The 15,742-nt window shown below is 44.9% G+C and overlaps 1 protein-coding gene across 1 annotated transcript in view; it reads right to left on the bottom strand.

Moving 5' to 3' along the window:
- Positions 1–2,819: 2,819 nt before the first annotated feature.
- The window catches only part of LOC135574812 (uncharacterized), a 37,777-nt gene continuing 24,854 nt past the window's right edge, over positions 2,820–15,742 (bottom strand). The window contains exon 3 of the mRNA XM_065027012.1: positions 2,820–2,976. Coding sequence (XP_064883084.1) covers positions 2,820–2,976 — 157 coding nt within the window. The remainder of the gene's footprint in view (positions 2,977–15,742) is intronic.

The raw sequence follows: 15,742 nt of genomic DNA, 5'->3' as shown, positions 1-15,742 counted from the left end.
CTGCAGCATCCACTCAGTTTGGCTACACACATATGGGTTTGGCGGATGCCAGGCCCCATGCATAGTTCCAACTGTAAAGTTTGGTGGAGGAATAATGGTCTGGGGCTGTTTTTCATGCTTCGGGCTAGGCCCCTTAGTTCCAGTGAAGGGGAATCTTAATGCAACAGCATACAATGACATTCTAGATGATTCTGAGCTTCCAACTTTGTGGCAAAAGTTTGGGGAAGGCCCTTTCCTGTTTTTCAGCATGACAATGTCCCCGTGCACAAGGCAAGGTCCATACAGAAATGGTTTTCGATCTGTGTAGAAGAACTTGACCGGCCTGCACAGAGCCCTGACCTCAACCCCCTCAAACACCTTTGGGATGAATTGGAACGCCCGACCTCACTAATGCTCTTGTAGCTGAATGGAAGCAAGTTGGATCATTGCTGTGGTGACATCTAGTGGAAAGCCTTCCCAGAAGAGTGGAGGCTGTTATAGCAGCAAGGGGGGGGGGGACCACTCCATATTAATGCCCATGATTTTGGAATGAGATGTTCCACGAGCAGATGTCCACATACTTCTGGTTCCGAGGACAGGACTTTTGTGTATCTTGATCGCACGCTCTCGCTGTCTCTGGAATCTCTCCTTGATAGGCTAGTAAATAAAATGCTCAAATTAATTGTACACAAGCTATTGATTTTATAATCAGATTATGGAATGACCGGTAGACTAGGATAGTGTGCTCCGGCTCGAACATCGCCCCAATTGATTAAGCTTCTTAGGGACAAGAAAATTATCATACCTAAGCTATAGGCAATTAAGGTCACAGTTATGAAAAGTTAGGACACTAAAGAGGCCTTTCTACTGACTCTGAAAAACACCAAAAAGAAAGATGCCCAGGGTCCCTGCTCATCTGCGTGAATGTGCCTGAGGCATGAGGACTGTAGATGTGGCCAGGGCAATAAATTACAATGTCCGTACTGTGTGGCGCCTAAGACAGCGTTACAGGCAGACAGAACGGACAGCTGATCGTCCTCGCAGTGGCAGACCATGTGTAACAACTGGACTGAGGGCTTGTAGGCCTGTTGTAAAGGCAAGTCCTCACCAGACATCACCGGCAACCACGTCGCCCATGGGTACAAACCCACCATCGCTGGACCAGACAGGACTGGCAAAAAGTGCTCTTCACTGACGAGTCGCGGTTTTGTCTCACCAGGGGTGATGGTCGGATTTGCGTTTATCGTCAAAGGAATGAGCATTACACCGAGGCCTGTACTCTGGAGCGGGATCGATTTGGAGGTGGAGGGTCCGTCATGGTCTGGGGTGGTATGTCACAGCATCATCGGACTGAGTTTGTTGTCATTGCAGGCAATCTCAATGCTGTGCGTTACAGGGAAGATATCCTCCTCCCTCATGTGGTACCCTTCCTGCAGGCTCATTCTGACATGACCCTCCAGGATGACAATGCCACCAGTCGTTCTGTGCGTGATTTCCTGCAAGACAGGAATGTCAGTGTTCTGCCATGGCCAGCGAAGAGGCCGGATCTCAATCCCATTGAGCACATCTGGGACCTGTTGGATCGTAGGGTGAGGGCTTGGGCCATTCCCCGCAGAAATATCCAGGAGTGGGGTAACATTTCATAGTAAGAACTGGCAAATCTGGTGCAGTCCATTAGGCGATGCACTGCAGTACTTAATGCAGCTGGTGGCCACACCCGATACTGACTTACTTTTTATTTTTACCCCCCCTTTGTTCAGGGACACATTATTCAATTTCTGTTGGTCACATGTCTGTTGTTGAATCTTATGGTCATACAAACATTTACATATGTTAAGTTTGCTGAAAATTAGTTTATATACTTTACTATTTACATTTTTGACAACTTTTACCTCACTGCATTCCTAAAGAAAATATTGTACTTTTTAACTCCATAAAAGTTTCCTTGACAACCCATAATTCACGCAATTATCAAGAGAACATGTGGTCATCCCTTCTGCCTATGTTCTGGCTCATTTAACACACATGCATCTTTTGTAAGTAATGGCTGTGTTGGAGTTGTGCCCCTTGCTATCCGTACATTTTTAAATCAAGAAATTGATGCCGTCTGCTTTACTTAATACAAGACATTTGATAGTACCCTACCATCCCCAGGAATCGGCGCAACTGGCGGCGAGTCGTGGGAGCAGGAAAAGCAACAATTGCTTCCTCTTTGCCAGTTACTGGGCGCACTTGACCTCGTCCCACTTGTTTCCCTAAGTCAGTCACAGTAGCCTTCCCAAACTCACACTTGGCCAAATTGAGGGTTAAAGAAGCATTCTCCAACCACTGAAACATCCTTTTCAAGGTAGAGAGATGATCAGACCAAGTAGATGAATGAATCACCACATCGTCAAGATAAGCAGTACAATTTGGCACATCCAAAGGGCATCACAGTGTATTTTACGAAGTTATCAGGCGTAACGAAAGCCGAGATGTCCAAAGCTCGAGAGGTCAGAGGCACCTGCCAATAACCTTTTAGCAAATCTAATTCTATCAATTCCGTCATCTAAGCGAGGTAGAGGAAAAGAATCAGACTTTGCAACTGCATTTACACGACGATAGTCCATACATAAGCAAGCCGTACCGCCAGGCTTAGGAACAAGAATACACAGGGAACTCCAAGAGCTGTTACTGGGTTTTGCCATGTCATTCTGTAATAAATAAGCTACCTCCCTTTTCTTAGCATTAACCCGGTATGGATGCTGACGTATAGGAGCAGCGTTCCCCAACATCCACGTCATGTTCCAAGATGGACGTGCGACTTTGAATGTCCTGAAACACATTGAGAAAACTATTTATCAATAGGAGATCATTATTTTCATCTCTGATTTACATAAGCGTTCACACTGCTGTAACTCCAACCCGTCCTCCTTATCCTCCTCTAGGTCCCAGCCAGGCTTCAGCACCACCGCAGCCACACTGGAGACGGCGGGCTGGACCGGCTTACCTGAGGAACTGTCGGGAGAATCACGCACATAATATGTTTTCAGCATGTTAACATGACACACGGGAAGAACGCCTTCGATCTGGTGTCTTTGAGTTTCTTTTCCACCAGATATGGTCCAGAAAAACGTGCTGACAGAGATGAGCCAGGGATTGGCAACAAAACTAAAACTTGATCCCCTGGTGCAAAAGAACGGCCAACAGCCTTTTTGTCATAATGCAACTTCATGCGTTTTTTGAGACGAGGAGAGAGACTTTTGGGCTAACGCACATGCGGTGTGCAGTCTCTCCCGTATCTTACTGACATAATCCAACACATTTTTAGGGGTGCTACTGGGTGTAGGAGATAAGATATGGTCCTTCAAAACTTTCAGCGGACCCCCTGGGGTGTGTCCAAACACAAGGTCAGCAGGGCTGAACCCTAAGGACTCTTGTATATTTGGAAATGGGAGAACCTTCCAGAAGGACAACCATCTCTGCAGCACTCCATCAATCAGGCCTTTATGGTAGAGTGGCCAGACGGAAGACACTCCTCAGTAAAAGGCACATGACAGCCCGCTTGGAGTTTGCCTAAAGTCTCCCAAAGACTGTCAGACCATGAGAAACAAGATTCTCTGGTCTGATGAAACCAAGATTGTACTCTTTGGCCATGAATGCTAAGCGTCACGTCTGGAGGAAACCTGGCACCATCCCTACGGTAAAGCATGGTGGTGGAATCATGCTGTGGGATGTTTTTCAGCGGCAGGGACTGGGAGACTAGTCAGGATTGATGGAAAGATGAACGGAGCAAAGTACAGAGAGATCCTTGATATAAATCTGCTCCAGAGCGCTCAGGACCTCAGACTGGGGCGAAGGTTCATCTTCCAACAGGACAACGACCCTAATCGCAGAGCCAAGACAATGCAGGAGTGGCTTGGGACAAGTCTCTGAATGTCCTAACCAGGACTTGAACCTGATCTAACATCTCTGGAGAGACCTGAAAATAGCTGTGCAGCAACGCTCCCCATCCAACCTGACAGAGAAGAATAAGAGAAACTCCCCAAATACAGGTGTGCCAAGCTTGTAGCATCATACCCAAGAAGACTCGACAAAGTATTGAGTAAAGGGTCTGAATACTTATGTAAATGTGATGCTTCAGTTTTGTATTTTTAACACATTTGCAAAAGAAAATCTAAACTGTTTTTGCTTTATCATTATGGGGTATTGTGTGGTGAGAGGAAAAAAACAATAATCCATTTTAGAATAAGGCCGTAACATAACAATATTTTGGAAAAAGTCAAGGGGTCTGAATACTTTCCAAATGCCCTGGATATAATAAATAGGGCAGTCAAATGATGAAACATTTTAATTTAGTTAATCACAGGATTTGCTGTGAATTTATTTATTTTTGCTCAGTGAGCTGTAATTGTTTTTATACAAAAAACGTTACAAGAATATTGGTATCTTGATTTTGTCTACAGTAATGGTTAGCAGAATTAGCTACACCTTTAACCTCAATGTCAACCATTTTTGTTTACATGGCAATGTAGATTTTAGCAGCATAGACTGGATGTTTCAATGTATTTCAACGCTTTCAGACTGATTAATCTCCATTAAAAAAGTGTGCACTAAAATGACAAAAAGTTAAGAGATACTATTTATTACAGTGCCTCTGACTAAAACTTCCATGCAATGTTATTGCCATAGAGGACCTCTTTCACTTCTAGCTAAATGTTTGGACTTCACATGACAGGTTATAAATATCAGTGGTGGAAAAAGTACCCAATTGCCATACTTGAGTAAAAGTAAAGATACCTGAAATATATACTTGAAAATGACTAAAGTAAAAGTGAAAGTCACCCAGTAAAATACTACTTGAGTAAAATGAATTGCTAAAATATACCCAAGTATCAAACGTAAAAGTATGAATAATTTCAAATTCCTTATATTAAGAAAACCAGAAAACACAATGTTTTATGTTTTAATGTACCGGATAGCCACGGGCACACTCCCAACAAACCATTTACAAAGGAAGCATGTGTGTTTAGTGAGTCTGCCAGGTCAGAGGCAGTAGGGATGACCAGGGATGTTCTCTGTTTAGTGAGTCTGTCAGGTCAGAGGCAGTAGGGATGACTAGGGATGTTTAGTGAGTCTGCCAGGTCAGAGGCAGTAGGGATGACCAGGGATGTTCTCTGTTTAGTGAGTCTGTCAGGTCAGAGGCAGTAGGGATGACTAGGGATGTTTAGTGAGTCTGCCAGGTCAGAGGCAGTAGGGATGACCAGGGATGTTCTCTGTTTAGTGAGTCTGCCAGGTCAGAGGCAGTAGGGATGACCAGGGATGTTCTCTGTTTAGTGAGTCTGTCAGGTCAGAGGCAGTAGGGATCAGGGATGTTCTCTGTTTAGTGAGTCTGCAGGTCAGAGGGTAGGGATGACTAGGGATGTTCTCTGTTTAGTGAGTCTGTCAGGTCAGAGGCAGTAGGGATGACTAGGGATGTTCTCTGTTTAGTGAGTCTGCCAGGTCAGAGGCAGTAGGGATGACCAGGGATGTTCTCTGTTTAGTGAGTCTGTCAGGTCAGAGGCAGTAGGGATGACTAGGGATGTTCTCTGTTTAGTGAGTCTGCCAGGTCAGAGGCAGTAGGGATGACCAGGGATGTTCTCTGTTTAGTGAGTCTGTCAGGTCAGAGGCAGAAGGGATGACCAGGGATGTTCTCTGTTTAGTGAGTCTGTCAGGTCAGAGGCAGTAGGGATGACTAGGGATGTTCTCTGTTTAGTGAGTCTGTCAGGTCAGAGGCAGTAGGGATGACTAGGGATGTTCTCTGTTTAGTGAGTCTGCCAGGTCAGAGGCAGTAGGGATGACTAGGGATATTCTCTGTTTAGTGAGTCTGTCAGGTCAGAGGCAGTAGGGATGATAGGGTTCTCTGTTTAGTGAGTCTGCCAGGTCAGAGGCAGTAGGGATGACCAGGGATGTTCTCTGTTTAGTGAGTCTGTCAGGTCAGAGGCAGAAGGGATGACCAGGGATGTTCTCTGTTTAGTGAGTCTGTCAGGTCAGAGGCAGTAGGGATGACCAGGGATGTTCTCTGTTTAGTGAGTCTGTCAGGTCAGAGGCAGAAGGGATGACTAGGGATGTTCTCTGTTTAGTGAGTCTGCCAGGTCAGAGGCAGTAGGGATGACCAGGGATGTTCTCTGTTTAGTGAGTCTGCCAGGTCAGAGGCAGTAGGGATGACCAGGGATGTTCTCTGTTTAGTGAGTCTGCCAGGTCAGAGGCAGTAGGGATGACTAGGGATGTTCTCTGTTTAGTGAGTCTGCCAGGTCAAAGGCAGTAGGGATGACCAGGGATGTTCTCTGTTTAGTGAGTCTGTCAGATCAAAGGCAGTAGGGATGACCAGGGATGTTCTCTGTTTAGTGAGTCTGTCAGATCAAAGGCAGTAGGGATGACTAGGGATGTTTAGTGAGTCTGCCAGGTCAGAGGCAGTAGGGATGACCATGGATGTTCTCTGTTTAGTGAGTCTGCCAGGTCAGAGGCAGTAGGGATGACCAGGGATGTTCTCTGTTTAGTGAGTCTGTCAGATCAAAGGCAGTAGGGATGACTAGGGATGTTTAGTGAGTCTGCCAGGTCAGAGGCAGTAGGGATGACCAGGGATGTTCTCTGTTTAGTGAGTCTGCCAGGTCAAAGGCAGTAGGGATGACTAGGGATGTTCTCTGTTTAGTGAGTCTGCCAGGTCAGAGGCAGTAGGGATGACTAGGGATGTTCTCTGTTTAGTGAGTCTGCCAGGTCAGAGGCAGTAGGGATGACCAGGGATGTTCTCTGTTTAGTGAGTCTGCCAGGTCAAAGGCAGTAGGGATGACTAGGGATGTTCTCTGTTTAGTGAGTCTGCCAGATCAGAGGCAGTAGGGATGACCAGGGATGTTCTCTGTTTAGTGAGTCTGTCAGATCAAAGGCAGTAGGGATGACCAGGGATGTTCTCTGTTTAGTGAGTCTGTCAGATCAAAGGCAGTAGGGATGACTAGGGATGTGAGTCTCTAGGGATTTAGGGATGTTCTCTGTTTAGTGAGTCTGCCAGGTCAGAGGCAGTAGGGATGACCAGGGATGTTCTCTGTTTAGTGAGTCTGCCAGGTCAGAGGCAGTAGGGATGACCAGGGATGTTCTCTGTTTAGTGAGTCTGCCAGGTCAGAGGCAGTAGGGATGACTAGGGATGTTCTCTGTTTAGTGAGTCTGCCAGGTCAGAGGCAGTAGGGATGACCAGGGATGTTCTCTGTTTAGTGAGTCTGTCAGGTCAGGCAGTAGGGATGCCAGGGATGTTCTCTGTTTAGGGATGACCAGGGATGTTCTCTGTTTAGTGAGTCTGTCAGGTCAGAGGCAGTAGGGATGACCAGGGATGTTCTCTGTTTAGTGAGTCTGTCAGGTCAGAGGCAGTAGGGATGACTAGGGATGTTCTCTGTTTTGAGTCTGTCAGGTCAGAGCAGTAGGGATGACCAGGGATGTTCTCTGTTTAGTGAGTCTGTCAGGTCAGAGGCAGTAGGGATGACTAGGGATGTTCTCTGTTTAGTGAGTCTGCCAGGTCAGAGGCAGTAGGGATGACCAGGGATGTTCTCTGTTTAGTGAGTCTGCCAGGTCAGAGGCAGTAGGGATGACCAGGGATGTTCTCTGTTTAGTGAGTCTGTCAGGTCAGAGGCAGTAGGGATGACTAGGGATGTTCTCTGTTTAGTGAGTCTGCCAGGTCAGAGGCAGTAGGGATGACCAGGGATGTTCTCTGTTTAGTGAGTCTGTCAGGTCAGAGGCAGAAGGGATGACCAGGGATGTTCTCTGTTTAGTGAGTCTGTCAGGTCAGAGGCAGTAGGGATGACCAGGGATGTTCTCTGTTTAGTGAGTCTGTCAGGTCAGAGGCAGTAGGGATGACCAGGGATGTTCTCTGTTTAGTGAGTCTGTCAGGTCAGAGGCAGAAGGGATGACTAGGGATGTTCTCTGTTTAGTGAGTCTGTCAGATCAAAGGCAGTAGGGATGACTAGGGATGTTTAGTGAGTCTGCCAGGTCAGAGGCAGTAGGGATGACCAGGGATGTTCTCTGTTTAGTGAGTCTGCCAGGTCAAAGGCAGTAGGGATGACTAGGGATGTTCTCTGTTTAGTGAGTCTGCCAGGTCAGAGGCAGTAGGGATGACTAGGGATGTTCTCTGTTTAGTGAGTCTGCCAGGTCAGAGGCAGTAGGGATGACCAGGGATGTTCTCTGTTTAGTGAGTCTGCCAGGTCAAAGGCAGTAGGGATGACTAGGGATGTTCTTTGTTTAGTGAGTCTGCCAGATCAGAGGCAGTAGGGATGACTAGGGATGTTTAGTGAGTCTGCCAGGTCAGAGGCAGTAGGGATGACCAGGGATGTTCTCTGTTTAGTGAGTCTGTCAGGTCAGAGGCAGTAGGGATGACTAGGGATGTTTAGTGAGTCTGCCAGGTCAGAGGCAGTAGGGATGACCAGGGATGTTCTCTGTTTAGTGAGTCTGTCAGGTCAGAGGCAGTAGGGATGACTAGGGATGTTCTCTGTTTAGTGAGTCTGCCAGGTCAGAGGCAGTAGGGATGACCAGGGATGTTCTCTGTTTAGTGAGTCTGTCAGGTCAGAGGCAGTAGGGATGACTAGGGATGTTCTCTGTTTAGTGAGTCTGTCAGGTCAGAGGCAGTAGGGATGACTAGGGATGTTCTCTGTTTAGTGAGTCTGTCAGGTCAGAGGCAGTAGGGATGACTAGGGATGTTCTCTGTTTAGTGAGTCTGCCAGGTCAGAGGCAGTAGGGATGACCAGGGATGTTCTCTGTTTAGTGAGTCTGCCAGGTCAGAGGCAGTAGGGATGACCAGGGATGTTCTCTGTTTAGTGAGTCTGTCAGGTCAGAGGCAGTAGGGATGACTAGGGATGTTCTCTGTTTAGTGAGTCTGCCAGGTCAGAGGCAGTAGGGATGACCAGGGATGTTCTCTGTTTAGTGAGTCTGTCAGGTCAGAGGCAGAAGGGATGACCAGGGATGTTCTCTGTTTAGTGAGTCTGTCAGGTCAGAGGCAGTAGGGATGACTAGGGATGTTCTCTGTTTAGTGAGTCTGTCAGGTCAGAGGCAGTAGGGATGACTAGGGATGTTCTCTGTTTAGTGAGTCTGCCAGGTCAGAGGCAGTAGGGATGACTAGGGATATTCTCTGTTTAGTGAGTCTGTCAGGTCAGAGGCAGTAGGGATGACTAGGGATGTTCTCTGTTTAGTGAGTCTGCCAGGTCAGAGGCAGTAGGGATGACCAGGGATGTTCTCTGTTTAGTGAGTCTGTCAGGTCAGAGGCAGAAGGGATGACCAGGGATGTTCTCTGTTTAGTGAGTCTGCCAGGTCAGAGGCAGTAGGGATGACCAGGGATGTTCTCTGTTTAGTGAGTCTGTCAGATCAAAGGCAGTAGGGATGACTAGGGATGTTTAGTGAGTCTGCCAGGTCAGAGGCAGTAGGGATGACCATGGATGTTCTCTGTTTAGTGAGTCTGCCAGGTCAGAGGCAGTAGGGATGACCAGGGATGTTCTCTGTTTAGTGAGTCTGTCAGATCAAAGGCAGTAGGGATGACTAGGGATGTTTAGTGAGTCTGCCAGGTCAGAGGCAGTAGGGATGACCAGGGATGTTCTCTGTTTAGTGAGTCTGCCAGGTCAAAGGCAGTAGGGATGACTAGGGATGTTCTCTGTTTAGTGAGTCTGCCAGGTCAGAGGCAGTAGGGATGACCAGGGATGTTCTCTGTTTAGTGAGTCTGCCAGGTCAAAGGCAGTAGGGATGACTAGGGATGTTCTCTGTTTAGTGAGTCTGTCAGATCAAAGGCAGTAGGGATGACTAGGGATGTTTAGTGAGTCCGCCAGATCAGTGGCAGTAGGGATGACCAGGGATGTTCTCTGTTTAGTGAGTCTGCCAGGTCAGAGGCAGTAGGGATGACCAGAGTCCACCAGATCAGTGGCAGTAGGGATGACCATGGATGTTCTCTGTTTAGTGAGTCTGCCAGATCAAAGGCAGTAGGGATGACTAGGGATGTTTAGTGAGTCCGCCAGATCAGTGGCAGTAGGGATGACCAGGGATGTTCTCTGTTTAGTGAGTCTGCCAGGTCAGAGGCAGTAGGGATGACCAGGGATGTTTAGTGAGTCCACCAGATCAGTGGCAGTAGGGATGACCATGGATGTTCTCTGTTTAGTGAGTCTGCCAGATCAAAGGCAGTAGGGATGACCATGGATGTTCTCTGTTTAGTGAGTCTGCCAGGTCAGAGGCAGTAGGGATGACCAGGGATGTTCTCTGTTTAGTTAGTCTGTCAGATCAAAGGCAGTAGGGATGTTCTCTGTTTAGTGAGTCTGCCAGGTCAGAGGCAGTAGGGATGACCATGAATCTCTTGATAAGATCCTGTCCTGTTAAGCATTGAAAACAGCTATTTTTGTGTGTAAGGGAAAATATATGGAGCATTATTTTCTTTAGGAATGTAGTCAAGTAAATATTATAGTTGTCAAAAATCTAAATAGTAAAGTACAGTACAGATATCCCCAAAAACTACTTACAGTTGAAGTCAGAAGTTTACATACACTTTAGTTGGAGTCATTAAAACTTGTTTTTCAACCACTCCACACATTTCTTGTTAACAAACTATAGTTTTGGCAAGTCAGTTAGGACATCTACTTTGTGCATGACACAAGTCATTTTTCCAACAATTGTTTACAGACAGATTATTTCACTTATAATTCACTGTATCACAATTCCAGTGGGTCAGAAGTTACATACACTAAGTTGACTGTGCCTTTAAACAGCTTGGAAAATTCCAGAAAATGATGTCATGGCTTTATAAGCTTCTGGTGGGCAAATTGACATAATTTGAGTCAATTGGAGGTGTACCTGTGGATGTATTTTAAGGCCCATCTTCAAACGAAGTGCCTCTTCGCTTAATGTCATGGGAAAATCAAAAGAAATCAGCCAAGACCTCAGAAAAAGATCGTACTTTTTTGGAAAAATGTCCTCTGGTCTGATGAAACAAAAAAAGAACTGTTTGGCCATAATGACCATCATTATGTTTGGAGGAAAAAGGGGGATGCTTGCAAGCCGAAGAACACCATCCCAACCGTGAAGCACAGGGGTGGCAGCATCATGTTGTGGGGGTTCTTTTCTGCAGGAGGGACTGGTGCACTTCACAAAATAGATAGCATCATAAGGAAGAAAATTATGTGGATATATTGAACCAACATCTCAAGACATCAGTCAGGATGGGTCTTCCAAATGGACATTGACCCCAAGCATACTTCCAAAGTTGTGGCAAAATGACTTAAGGACAACAGAGTTACACCAGCTCTGTCAGGAGGAATGGGCCAAAATTCACCCAACTCATTGTGGGAAGCTTGTGGAAGGCTACCTGAAATGTTTGACCCAAGTTAAACTATTTAAAGGCAATGCTACCAAATACTAATTGAGTGTATGTAAACTTCTGACCCACTGGGAATGTGATGAAAGAAATAAAAGCTGAAATACATAATTCCCTCTGCTATTATTCTGACATTTCACATTCTTAAAATAAAGTGGTGATCCTAACTGACCTAAGACAGGGAATTTTTACTTGGATTAAATGTCAGGAATTGTGAAAAACTGAGTTTAAATGTATTAAACTCAGAAAATAATCTTGTCCGTAGATCAATTGTTCTGAAATGATCGAATCTGATCTTGTGCCTGAGGTGAGATGAACGCACCGCTGCGCGTGCATGCTATATTATGGTGTTATGAACAAGGAGACACTTTTCTATAAGAGTGTTTTGTAGAACGAACAGTTGCAGAGATGGACTCTACACATATTAAACTCAGGTGCATGTAAACTTCTGACTTCAACTGTAAGTAGTACTTTAAAGTACTTTTACATAAGTACTTTATACCAATGATAAATGGAATCCCATTGTTTCCCCATAATTTAGTACAGAAATGACATGGATATAGAGAGTTTCGTCTATAAGAAGAATGGGGTCAAATTGAACTGGCATCCAGAATAGCATGGATAGATTAAACAGACTAGGGATTTTATGTGTGAAGTCGAGTTGAAGACAATAGAACCCGTTCAAGACAGCTGGAGCAGCCGGTCAGTGCTGGATACAATCCCCCCCATTTAAAGATGCTTTTTGCAGGCATTGTTTCTAATCCCCTTCTGATGTCACGCCCGGTGGCTAGGAAGGAAGGGCTGAGGCAGCGCGCGCACAGCACACACAGACCAACCGACAGCTGACTAGCCCAGCCGGGTAGAGCGAGAGGGAGAGGTGGGGAACGAAACGACAGACGGTGGAATTGCATGGAAGACTCACCGCACTCTAGTAGAAACACCGATATTGAAACACCTGAGGTGAGATGAATTGCGTTGATTGCTTTTGAACACATCGCTGCGCGTTCATGCTATATTATGGTGTTATGAACAAGGAGACACTTTTCTACGAGTGTTTTGTTGAACGAACAGTAGCAGAGATAGACTCTAATCGAATGCCACTTGAGGAGGGGCCAGGACAACCTAGTCTGTGATCTTGCTGCTGAGTTTGTCATGGCCAGCAGGAGATTATGCTGTTCCAGATAAGAAATAGAAAAATAGTTAGTTAGAATGTATCGGAAGGAAAACATGACATTCAATAACATGAAACGTTCTATGCGGGGGATAGAATATATTCTAGAATCTGTTCTGGGCCCGATCATTGGCAGGTGTTCAGAACGCATTGATCGGATTCGATCATTTTACAACAACAGAAAATACTACATAGAATAAAATATAACAATTGATTTACGGACGAGATTATTTTCTAACTTTCAAGGAGATTAAACATAGTGAAGTTATTGCGGAGATGATGCTTTGAGTTGCGCACCAAGTGCATTCGTTGTGATTCTATTCTCTGTTTATCAATACAGATCATACGTGTCTGCATGACAGTTCGGCTATAACACGTTGGCTTTGCTTCAGGTGCCATGGGATATGCTACATCTCGTAACTTGATGGCAACAACGAGTTGTTTTTTCCCCCAGGGCAGCCCCTCCTAAACCTCCCCACATCAGTCCTATTGATATGGCTGGGCTCTGGTCTACTCTGGGCTGATTCATCCTGTTTGCAGACACGCAGCTTGGCTTCTGTAACAAGTGAGCATTCATTACGACGAGTGTCCCTGGGATAATTGTTGCTGCCGCAGCTGCCTCCACGGGGACCGGGGCTCGGTCGGTGTTCTTGCTCAGTAGTGCGCTACGGTCTGTGAGCTGATGAATGGCGGCACCGACCCGGAATACGCAAGCGCCGTATGTGCTCCAGATTTTGCCTTCCTGACAAATATTCGTCCCAATTGTCCCCTCGGCTTGTAGGTTTCGGAGCAGGTGGCAAGGGGAAAAAAACAAGCGACCTTATTAAGGTTGAAATATTTTACGTAAATGTTTTGGGTTTTCGGAGTTGTCTTTTGGGGTTTTCCCAACTCAGAGCTCTCGGTTTGTGTGTTTCGTCCAGCACATCTAGTTGCGGCACACCTCTGACATCCGACCGATGTTGCTGCGGTGCAGCAGAGAAGATGTACCCAGCCTGCATCATACAGGCATGTCTATATGGGTATCGATTGATTGGCGAATGGACGGTCGTGCTTTTTAATCCTTCGCAAGATCTTGGCAAATATAATAAAGAACAAACTAAGCCGTTGAATAATAGTTTTATTGTAGGCAACATCTTACTGCGTTTGTAAATTGATGCTCATATCGCAGCGTGATATAGGCTACACGAGAGGATTGTGTCAAAACGGGTTTGATGTGATGACAGTAGCCTAGTCAAACCCATCCAAAGGGATATAGAGATGAATGCTGTGTGTCACGTGCCATTCATGTTACGTTATCCTGCTGTTTGTTACTGTACATAATGTTTATGCCACAGATACTGTAGTGTTGCTAAATAAATCTTACTTTCCCACAATTAATCCTATAGTCATTGAGACGAGCTCGTATGTGTTTGTTTAGGCTATTGGCATTCAAACACAGCTGTGCAGTCCGGGACAGAGAGGCTATATGACCACTAATACTAATGCTGTAATAGGATGGAATACTAATGCTGTAATAGGATTGAATACTAATGCTGTAATAGGATGGAATACTAATGCTGTAATAGGTTGAATACTAATGCTGTAATAGGATTGAATACTAATGCTGTAATAGGATTGAATACTAATGCTGTAATAGGATGGAATACTATTGCTGTAATATGATTGAATACTAATGCTGTGATAGGATGGAATACTAATGCTGTAATAGGATGGAATACTAATGCTGTAATAGGATTGAATACTAATGCTGTAATAGGATGGAATACTAATGCTGTAATAGGATTGAATACTAATGCTGTAATAGGATGGAATACTAATGCTGTAATAGGATGGAATACTAATGCTGTAATAGGATGGAATACTAATGCTGTAATAGGATGGAATACTAATGCTGTAATAGGATGGAATACTAATGCTGTAATAGGATTGAATACTAATGCTGTAATAGGATGGAATACTAATGCTGTAATAGGATGGAATACTAATGCTGTAATAGGATGGAATACTAATGCTGTAATAGGATGGAATACTAATGCTGTAATAGGATGGAATACTAATGCTGTAATAGGCTTGAATACTAATGCTGTAATAGGATGGAATACTAATGCTGTAATAGAATTGAATACTAATGCTGTAATAGGATGGAATACTAATGCTGTAATAGGATGGGATACTAATGCTGTAATAGGATGGAATACTAATGCTGTAATAGGCTTGAATACTAATGCTGTAATAGGATGGAATACTAATGCTGTAATAGAATTGAATACTAATGATGTAATAGGATGGAATACTAATGCTGTAATAGGATGGAATACTAATGCTGTAATAGGATGGAATACTAATGCTGTAATAGGATGGAATACTAATGCTGTAATAGGATGGAATACTAATGCTGTAATAGAATTGAATACTAATGCTGTAATAGGATGGAATACTAATGCTGTAATAGGATGGAATACTAATGCTGTAATAGGATTGAATACTAATGCTGTAATAGGATGGAATACTAATGCTGTAATAGGATGGAATACTAATGCTGTAATAGGATTGAATACTAATGCTGTAATAGGATGGAATACTAATGCTGTAATAGAATTGAATACTAATGCTGTAATAGGATCAAACAGAATTATTGATCCTCCTTCCTTGTTGGGCCAGTAAACTGTGTAAATGCTTAATAAAAGGGTTGATCACCATGGAAATGGCCATAAACAGGCAGGGCAGATATTGAATTGAAATGGGGTTTAGCCCAGTGGTCATAAAACCTGGTCCTGGAGAGCTAGCTGCAGGGGTTGCAGGCTTTTGTTCCAGACCAGCACAGACTGACATTCCTGATTCAGTAATCAAGGTTTTGGTGATTCGTTGAATCAGGTGTGTTAGTGCTGTACTGTATTTGATGATGTCAAAGTGGGGTAAATCAAGACGTGTGGTCGTCATTGACTGTTACGGTTTACTCCGCGTGCATTGGATTTCTGAAAGCTTTCTGTGTGTGTGTGCCTCTCCTCTTCTCCCCCAACCCTGATTGCCTTGGCCTGCCTCTCAACATGTCAGCCATTGATTGCTTGTCCCCTCATCTCTCCAGCCCTTCACATTGGCAACCTACAGCTACAAACTGCTGCTGAGCTTTTTCAAATGAGACACGTTGTCCCTGTTTCAGAATGAGACGTGATTGTTGGACAGCAGGCCGAATGGGATGTGATTGGTTGAACAGCAGGCCGAATGGGATGTGATTGGTTGAACAGCAG

Source organism: Oncorhynchus nerka, linkage group LG13 (genome assembly GCF_034236695.1).
Source record: "Oncorhynchus nerka isolate Pitt River linkage group LG13, Oner_Uvic_2.0, whole genome shotgun sequence".
Classification (NCBI taxonomy): domain Eukaryota; kingdom Metazoa; phylum Chordata; class Actinopteri; order Salmoniformes; family Salmonidae; genus Oncorhynchus; species Oncorhynchus nerka.
The sequence above is the reverse complement of the archived record's forward strand: the minus strand, read 5'-3'. Positions and strand labels throughout refer to the sequence as shown.